General features: G+C 33.3%; 1 protein-coding gene across 1 annotated transcript; it reads left to right on the top strand.

Moving 5' to 3' along the window:
• The first annotated feature begins 9,332 nt into the window (after nucleotides 1–9,332).
• LOC112416622 (uncharacterized) lies at nucleotides 9,333–9,926 on the top strand. The gene has a single exon (XM_024770880.1). It carries the CDS (start codon nucleotides 9,333–9,335, stop codon nucleotides 9,924–9,926), a length of 594 nt encoding a protein of 197 aa, XP_024626648.1.
• The last annotated feature ends 514 nt before the right edge of the window (nucleotides 9,927–10,440 follow it).

Here is a 10,440-nt window from a genome sequence, read left to right as displayed (position 1 = left end):
GTGCAGATTTTACAAAAATTCATCAACTCTCATGGTTTTAAGCCTAATTTTGATCCCAGAATTCATCTTAGTCATTATCTAGGGTCTAAGGACGGTTTATACATCAATCTAACAACTTATCATCATTGGATCATCAATTTCATCTATTAACCCTAATTTCATAAACTTCTTAATTCAATCCTAACTTGTTAATTTGACTATCAGAATTACATGGATTAATAAAACTGAATCGTTAGTCTCACCCTTACCTTAATTTGAAGAAATCGCAGCCCTCTCCTTGTCTTCTCCCTTCTTTGGCTTTTTCTCCCTTTTTCCAAAATTTGATCGTACGTACGTTATGTTCTTTTCTAACTAGGTCTTTCCTATTTATATCCCCTCCAACCAACTTATCATATTTCACTTTCTCCCCCAAAACTCTCTAAAATCTCAAAACAGCCCCTAACTTAATATTTTATTTTATTTTCAAATCTTATTTTATTAAACAACAAAATAAGTCTCATCTCCTCATAAAAATCGTCACATCACATAAATCATCTAAAATCATCGTAAATCATCTAAATCATCATAAATCACACATATATTATATAAATATAATATAACTCGTCTAGACTCAATTAAATAATTAATTAATTAAAAGTGGGCGTTACAGAAATTCTTAATCTCCAATCTCTATGACCTCCAGACTCAGAAAAATCCACCTTGTCCACCAAGCGAGATCGGTAACTTTCAAACATACAAAACAAACTCCCTTACACGGCCGAGCCACGGACAACCATCTACGCCCGTACTTAAGTCATTACTCTTTATCAAGAGCAACGACTTGGGGGACTATTGTTCTGGACCGGCCAAAAGGATCTTTGGCCCATTTACTTAGGCCCAATACACTACAAAGCCCAAACACCATGTTTGGCAAAATTACTCGCGACACACCCCTTCCACGCGAGGGGGGTGCACGGAACAAAAGAGACTGGTTCAAACGAACCCCAACGTCTCTTTCCACGTTCCCACAATAAACTCGCAGGCGGTTACACTTCCCACCATTTCGTAACCGTCAGAGTAAGCTGTGCCATTACAACGACTCGGCAGCCCTCCACCTCTATAAATAGGGGACTCAATGCATTCCCCAAGGTAGAATCTTTCTTCCTCTCAAACCCTCACTCTTTGATCTCAAATGACTTGAGCGTCGGAGTGCCTGCAGGTACACACCCCCCATCTGCCTCAAGAAGCATTCTGACGTATCCAACCACCGTCACCACCACCACATTCACGACACCGGCAGTCGCCTTCTGATCAGGTAAGATCAAAATGTAAGGACTATTTTTCAAAGTCACGTCAAATGTAGGGACCAAAAACATATTTAACCTTAAAATAATTGAGATCCACTAACTGTCACATCAGCATTCCGTTAGAGAATTAACAACAGAAGCTAATTTTGATAACGGAGATAAAATGTGAGGATTTTAAGAACATTTAACAAAATGTAGGGACTATTCTTCAAAGGGGCGCAAAATGTAAGAACTGAAAACATATTTAACCCTATTAAACAAGAATGTTATGAATTGAGATTTGAATTCCTTAACACAAGAACTTTATCGTTGTATTTAATGTTCCATTTTTAATTTTTTAGAAATAATTAATTTTAATGCCATATTTTAAAATTTAGTTGTTTTGTTTAGAAATGTTGTCACATCATAATTTTTCTTTTTGTGATGATTCGTTAGATGTAGAGAGCTATTACTTTGCATAATTTCCTGACAATCAGGTAGCTATTAGGAGGTGTTTCATTTAGCCTACATGTTAAACACGTGAAAATGTCCTATCGGAATACAATCACATAATCTTAACATGCAACAGGGCTAGGTTAGGTATCAACAGTTCGAACCGAAGTAATACTATGATGAGCCTTTGGCATATGACCAGAGTCCTAGTTAGATATCATCGCTTCCAGGCCTCCTCCAAGATCTAATACTTGTGCGGAGTAGTCTCGCTTGTTCCTGCCACCTTTCAGTACATAGGAATGTAACTGATATCAAACAAAAAATTTCCATTCTCCTACCCTTTCGGTTGTAGGAACCATAACATTAAAAGTAAAAGAGATCATGTTTTACTTTCAAAGATTTTTATTTAAAACACTTTGTTTGAAAGAAGCTTTAAGGTTGTAACAAACTGAACTTGAAAACATAATTATTATCTAATCATTCCTTAGCCACAAAAGTGGTTAGTTCATAATGAACTTAAACACAAAAATAGAAATGGAAAAGGAAAAGATAAGAAATAAAGACATAATTGCATAAATCATTTGATAAGATTAGAGTTTATAAAAGAGAAATTACAATCCTTTGTGGACGTAGGCGTTTACCTGTGTTTTTGGTAAACAATACGGGCTGATTTTGATTATTACAAGCATGACCAAACCAGAGATCTTAGGATAGGTAAAATAGCAGAGTGGCGTTCATCAAGAACAGCAGACGAGACCATGTGGCGTCTTTTTCTCCCAATAATCAAAGGGTTAAATCCCTCATTCATCAAAAATGATCCAAGGCATGACCCGGAGCTCTAACACATCGAATACACTCGTTTCACGACAATTGAATAAGTTTTAATAATCGTTTTAAGACCATATTTCAAAACAACAAGTTTTCAACAACAACCAACCAAAATTCAATTCTTCACAACAACTCAATTCAACAACAACAACTTAAATCATAATTCATACCCAAACCATGATATGAGATTATCAACAACAATCAACCACAACCACAACTTATAATCATGTATTCAATCACAATTCAACAACATATCATAATTCATCAATTGCGCATATTTCAACAATTATTCATATATATATATATATATATATATATATATATATATATATATATATATATATATCATGAACATACAAATTCGTCATCAACAATTCAATTATCAACAAATTAACATACCTAATCATATCACTACAACATGAGCACGAATTTCAACGGTTAAGTTCACAATAATCACTTATTCAAATAAGAATTTATGCATAGAAATGGAGAAGAAACTAAACTAAGAGATTATGATTGAAATTTAACCCCCTTACCTTAATTCTCCACAAATCTAAGTTAGTGCTTCACTTTAACTCCAAACCCTTGAGATTCTACTCTCCTCTTGCTTCCCAAAGTCTTCTCTCTTCAAAACCCTTTCTCTAGCTTCTTCTCTCTTTACCTCTCTCAAAATATTTTATGAAATGAACAAATGATACTAGGTGACCTAATTTCCTCAAAGCCTAAGGTTTAAATAGGCTCACCACTATTGGGCTTAACCCTTAATGTCTTAATGGGCTGTACTCACTTATTAACCAATTCAAAAAGTTTCTACTCACTTAACGGTAAAAATAATAATTACTCACCAACTCTTAATCAATTAGCACAACCACACTAATAACTTAGTAAAATAATAATTCACATTAAGCACTAAAAATAATCCTCATCATGAAATTACTAATTTACCCTCGTAAAATGACTAAAATACCCTTCTAACACGAAAACCCATTAAAATACACAAATAGGCAATTAATCACATACGAGCATAAATAAACACACAATAAAACAATTAAAATTAAAACTAGCGAAAATCGGGTTGTTACAAGGTTGGTCTCTTTTTACCCTAAAGAAGTAGATTTAATAAATTCGAAGAAAATGTATCAATTATTGTAAATGTATCAATTATATTAATAAAATGATATATGTATTATTTTTTTTTCCTTTCTTTTTATTTATATTTGCATTTATTTTATTATTTTGTCATCTAAATAATATAATGTCTTTGAATAAAGTTGCGTATTGAATAAGTTTGATAAAATTTGCGTATTAAAAAAATTCGAATAAATTTGTTTATTAATAAATTCGAATAAACTTGCGTATTTAGCGAATTCGAATAAAGTTGCGTATAGAATAAATTCGATAAAATTTGCGTATGAAATAAATTTGATTAAAGTTGCGTATTTAATAAATTAGATAAAATTTGTGTATTAAATAAATTTAAAATCAATTCGTAAAATAAATGTAAAAAATAAAGTCACAAGTACCCATAATCAATAAAAAAAAAAACACAATTGTATTTAATTTTAATTTCATCTACGTTACATTACATTCTTCCTAAATATAGGGTATCATTACATTACATTCAGGTAGAGATTTGCAACTTTCGCTGAAAAGTCAAAAGAATGAAGAGAACACAACATATGTATTCTACAAAATCAACTGTATATGTTATCAAATTGAATTCCGTCTTATAAAACGAGTCATCACATAAAGAATGAGGTGCATTCTGTGACTTTCCTCTTATATGGAGGAATTCGATATCATAACTTATATAGCGAATTCTGTATAATACATGTTGTGTTCTCTTAATCTTTTGACTTTTCAAAGGGCTTGCAAATCACTACATTTACTACACTACCTAAACATACAAATTATGGGTGAATGCTTGAGAGTTGTTGTTTAACAGGGTTGACCTTATCCAATTTCAAAGGTAAGACATTTTTTTGTAGTTGAAAAGTGCATTCCCTACCTAAATACGATCTTCTGGCGCAATCAAACTGTTGAGAATATCTTCAGTTGATCTCTGCAACTTGAAAAACAAATCGATCCACGGGAACATGTTGTGCTGCTAAAAATCGAGAACAAGCTTCTCACGTCGTAGTTGTAACACCCTAAAAACCCACATATTATTTTATAATAAAAATACATTAAAAAAAATTAAAAATGCAAGGGTGTCACACATCTTCTTCAATAAAAATACTTCATTTAAATTAAAAACATCGCAGCGGAAAAGTTCTCGTAACGTCAAAGTGATTTTTCACATTTATAGTTCCAAATCAAAATTGAGTTCAAAAGATTTTTAAAGCCTAGTCTAATATAAAATAAATCCCCAATCTCTATTGTCACAGATCAGAGCATCGACTCAATAAAGACTCCCAAAAGCGATACACAAAAAGGAGAAGGTTCCAACGCCGTCCTCTGAAACTCACTGCTTCTAAGATCTTTTTCCTGCAAATCTACACCACAAGGGTGCAGGCGCCCAACCCGCCACTAGAGGGTGAGAATATATTCAACATAAGAGATGCATAAACACATGTATAGATTCAGATAAAAGAACACAACAATTACTTTTAGACATATATGCATCATAGTCAGATAACATTCACATTTAAATATAAAATTTCATTTAATAAAAAATCAAATAGGCATCAATTATCATCTTATAATAACATATAAGCATCAACAACATTTAAGAATATCAAGTAGACATTAATAAAATACAAATCATTCACACATAATCATATAGCAGCATGTCATTGAATATCACATCTTTAAATATGTACACATCTTAAAATATCACATCTTTTAATTACACATCTTCAAATAGACCTACAATTATGTATGCAATGTCTCTAACTCGACTCTATATGCATGTGGTACCGGTTTTGAATATCTGAGTTATGTTACTGATTTATCCCCCATCTTTAAACACATCTTTAAATCAGACTGACCATGAATGCATGAACACCAAGTAATGACTCGACAATGCACATCTTTAAATGACTCGACAAATACAGATCATTAAGTAGCATCATCGTCAAATATCACATCTTTATATGACACATCGTTAAATCACACATCTTCAAATAACACATCTTTATATAACACATTCAAATATCACATCTTTATATAACACATTTTTAAATGAAACATCTTTATATAATATATCGTCAAATAACACATCAATGCATAAATCATCAAGATCGTCAAATAAATTTACTCATCAATGCTCATCGTCAATACATAGTCAAATAATTCTACAAAGAGGATAATTTAAATGGTAAAATCACAAAGAACAGTCAACTATGCATAATTATATATAACAAAGCTTATGTTTCTAAGTTATACTACGTTTATTCCCTTTAGGAAGTTCTAGTCAAGTATTAGCTATGAAACTCATAATCCATTAGATTAAGACTCTAGTCAGGTACACATATAAATAGGGAAATAAGTATACGAAGGTACATACATATGTAGGCAACAAGCTACGGCTTAATATCTATAGTTTCACAATTTTATTTTTTTATAGAACTAATTGTCCTATCATTCGGCCAACTGAACCAATTTGTAAATGGTTTAAGCAACACTGACATAGAAGAATCAAAGAATACAAGTATAGAATAATGTAATCAAGGGTTCAACAATTAAAGGGGTTCCGAAATGATATTATAACCAACACAAGCAAAATTCAAAAATTCTAATAGCAACATGGAGGTCAAACCGAATCAAATATTCTATAACAACCCCTATATTCTTAAATAACAGTATTAATAATAATTGAAACATCAAAGAAGATACAAACTCGATCACTTTTATTTATATTTTTCAAAACAAAAAAATAATCATATTTTAAATCACAAATTTAGCATGAAAACATTATATTTCAGAAACAAAAATCAAACAGGTAATTGCAACAACATAAAAGAACACGAATTTAATCATAGATTTATCAAAGGATTAAGAAAACAATAAAAATTAACAATTTTTCACTACCCACATGAGTACACAACCCTTATGATGAATAGAGACTCCCCCCATTACCTCTAGTTCGGAGAATTTGATGAATTCCTACGGCGAAATCTCTCTCTAGATTCTTCTCGGTGTGCCTCTTGACTCTTTTCTCCACAACCCTAGTTTTTCTTTTGTCGCTTTGTTTCTCTCTTTCTTTCCTTCTATTTATAAGCTCTAATTGAGTTTGTTACCAATCTTTTTAGATTACTATATAGGTTTGTTACCAATCTTTTCAGATTACTATCTGCACCTCTATATTTTGTTACTATTCTTTCAGTAACTACACCGACTTGCTATTCACACTCCCCTCTACTTAAATAATTAAAACACTACTCAGCTCACTCACTACACATCTTTTCTATCCAATTTTACTAATTCACCTCCGTTCACACTCTACTTTCTTATTCTCTCTAAAAACTCTATTTTCTTCCTAAACATTATTTTCTCTCCCTCTTTAACTGACTAACCAACCCATTTACTTTCTCCTTGCCTATTCTTCCAATAAATTTGAATATTTAAATTAATACTACCTTTTTTTTTTTGGAGAGAGAATTAATACTACCTAAAAACATATACAAATACTAACATTAATACTAATATTATCTAAAAATAATATTAATAAACTAATATTAAAAATCGGGGTGTTATAGTAGTTCTTTAATTCTAGCCGACTGAACGTTATTCTCCTGTCGTCCAACGTTGGACGTTCATACCAAAAGTATTCCACCCTCCTTGTGTCTCCGGGGTTGAGTCCTTGGTTGATTTCATTCAGTTGATCCTTGAGACCTTTTAACGTGACATTAATGTACCGAACCTTGAACATCTTAGAATTTTCACCGTTGAAGTCTATTGAAACACTGAACAAATCGATCATTGTTTCAAACCTACCTACACCATACAAAATTAAACCATTAATTGAAAAAGTCATTCAAACATTTTATCAAACACTTGGAGTTCAAAATATAGATATACCCTAAAACTCATAACTACAATATAAACATGCAAACATCTATATAATTAAGCAATATAAGTCATTTACATGTAACATTGTATCATTTCTTGCCAAAAAAAATCAAAATTTAAACAAAACCCTAAAACTAAAAAAATCTAATTTAAGAGAAAAAAATTAACATAAACATGCAAACATCATAACAATTAAGCAATATAATTCATTTACATGTAACATTGTATCATTTCTTGAAAAAAAATATCAAAATTTAAACAAAACCCTAAAACTAAAAATACTATAATTTAAGTGAAAAAATCTATCATACCAACATAAAAAGGTTAATGGTGTATGATTATGAAAACTTACTTGTTATTGGAGTGTTGTTTGATTTAAAGTTTAAAGAATTTCAGTTTTGGGTGATTTGAGAGAGATTTGAGAATTTTAGATTGGAAATGAGGAAATGAGGTTCTGCCTGACCTTAAAACAGAACGCAGCGTGACTTAACTCTCGCAACGTGACTTAACCCACACAAATTTAACACTAGCATGAGTTAACTCACGCAGGAACATTTTGGTCTTTTCAGTTGAAAGCGAGCAAAAAGTATTGAGTAAAGAGCATAATTCTTTCCAAACTGCTAAGGTATGCAAAGAAAAGCCATTATTAGCCAAAGAGTCCCAAATCCGATTTGGTATATATGTGTAACAATACAGTTAATTTGTTCTCAGTAGATTATGTAATTAATTACTCCCTCCAATACTTTTTATAAGAAAAAAAGCCAAAAAATATAAAAATTAATGCAATTATTAATTGTTATAACTTTTTATATAATTTTACAAATATACCCGTATAGAAAGTTGTAAAATATTAAATACATCCACTAATATTAAAATGATAATCATTAAATGAAAAGTAGAAAAATCTTTTAAACAATAATTACACTTTAAAATATCTTGATTCTGTGATGGCTAACATTGAACTTTCCAACTATTTGGCGGAAATGGATATCAGAGTGTGTTGGAACAGCTACTTATTCAGTCGTTGTGAATGATAGTCCTACAGAGGAGTTTCCTATTGAGAGGGGTCTCCGCCAGGGGGATCCCTTATTGCCTGTCATATTTTTGCTGGCTGTCGAAGGTTTCAATGTACCAATGAATGCTTTGGTGGAAGAGAATCTCTTTGACGGTTATGGTGTGGGCGTAGGTGAGTTGAAACTCACTCACTTGCAATTTGCGGATGATACACTTATTACTGCTGATAAAAGTTGGTTGAATGTGCGGTCTATGCGGGCGGTGCTACTGGTCTTTGAGGAGGTGTTCGGATTAAAGGTGAACATTCATAAAAGTATGCTCACCGGCGTGAATGTATCAGATTCATGGTTGTCAAAAGCGGCCGTAGTGATGAATTGTAAAAAAGGTTCCATTCCATTTGTTTATTTGGGTCTGCCTATTGGAGAAGATGCTCGGAAGATTGGTTTATAGAAACCTGTTATTGATCGCATTGTTGCTCGCTTATTGTTGTGGCATAACAAGTTCCTTTCTTTCGGTGGTCGTATGATTCTTTTGAAGTCTGCCCTGTCTTCCATTCTGGTTTACTTTATTTCCTTTTTCAAAGCCTCCGCATGTATAATTTCCACTATTGACTCTATTTAAAAAAAAATGGGATGGGGCTGAGGATTTTATGAAGATTGCTTGGGTAAATTGGGAGTCCATTTGCTTACCGAAGGAGGGTTGGTGGTTAGGAGGCTGGGAGTTTTTAATTTATCTTTGTTGGAAAAGTGGTGTTGGAGGATGTCGGTCGATAAGGAGGGCCTTTGGTACCGTGTTTTAAAAGCTAGGTGGGGTGGGGGGGCGCTTACAAGAGGATGCAGACATTGCTCGTATTGGTGGAGGACCGTGTGTAATGTTCGTGGGGGAGTAGGAGTAGGAGTGAGGTGTTGGTTTGATGCTAACATTCGAAGGGTGGTAGGCGATGGTCGACATACCTTGTTCTGGCATGATAACTGGGTGGGGGAAATTCCGTCGAGGAATAAATTTCCTCGACTATTTGATCTACCCGTGAACCAAGAGTCTTCGGTGGATGAGTTGTCGAGGTTAGGGTGGATGACCGGTGGTGGGGGTGGGTGTGGGCATCGTCTGTTGGCGTGGGAGGAGGAGAGTGTGAGGGAGTGTTTTGTTTTATTGCATAACGATGTTTTGCAGGACCATACTCATGATACTTGGAAATGGTTGCTCGATCCTATTCACGGTTACTCGGTGCGAGGTGTCTACCGCTTTTTTACGGCAACAGATGTACCTGTGGTTAGGAATCTCACTACTGATGTTTGGAATAATATTGATCCTTCAAAGGTGTCATTGTTCGCGTGGCGTCTCCTTCGCAACTGATTACCGACAAAAGACAATCTGGTTCGAATGCTCATTATTCCAACACATTATTGCATAGCTGACTGTAGGACTTCAGAAACGACACATTATCTAGTTCTAGGGTGTGCGACATCTTATAGTGTTCGACATCACGTTTGGATTTGGCTTGGTATCAATTTCGTTCCATCTAATATTCTTAGTCATCACTTTGTTCAGTTTTCGTATATGGCGGGTATGCCGTGATCTTCACATATTTTCTTTAAGGTTATATGGTTTGCCTGTGTTTGGATTTTGTGGAAGTAGCGTAATAACAATATTTTTAAAAATATGGTTTTAGACCGATCAACTCTCATCGAGAAGGTCAAGGTCAATTCCTTTTTGTGGTTGAAATCAAAATAGGTGATGTTTATATATACTTTCCATGAATGGTGGAAACACCCTTTTTGTGTAAGGGTGTCCACTTGGAATTATTTTTGTTTTTGTTGCTTGATGGTGCCTTTGCTTTTTCGGCATCAGTGACTTTGTAAATTGGTTC

This window comes from Medicago truncatula, chromosome 7 (assembly GCF_003473485.1).
Source record: "Medicago truncatula cultivar Jemalong A17 chromosome 7, MtrunA17r5.0-ANR, whole genome shotgun sequence".
In the NCBI taxonomy this organism is placed as follows: domain Eukaryota; kingdom Viridiplantae; phylum Streptophyta; class Magnoliopsida; order Fabales; family Fabaceae; genus Medicago; species Medicago truncatula.
The sequence above is the reverse complement of the archived record's forward strand: the minus strand, read 5'-3'. Positions and strand labels throughout refer to the sequence as shown.

Excerpts from the sequence above, each read along its gene's own strand:
- LOC112416622 (XM_024770880.1), top strand. The coding sequence starts at position 9,333 with ATGTCGGTCGATAAGGAGGGCCTTTGGTACCGTGTTTTAAAAGCTAGG.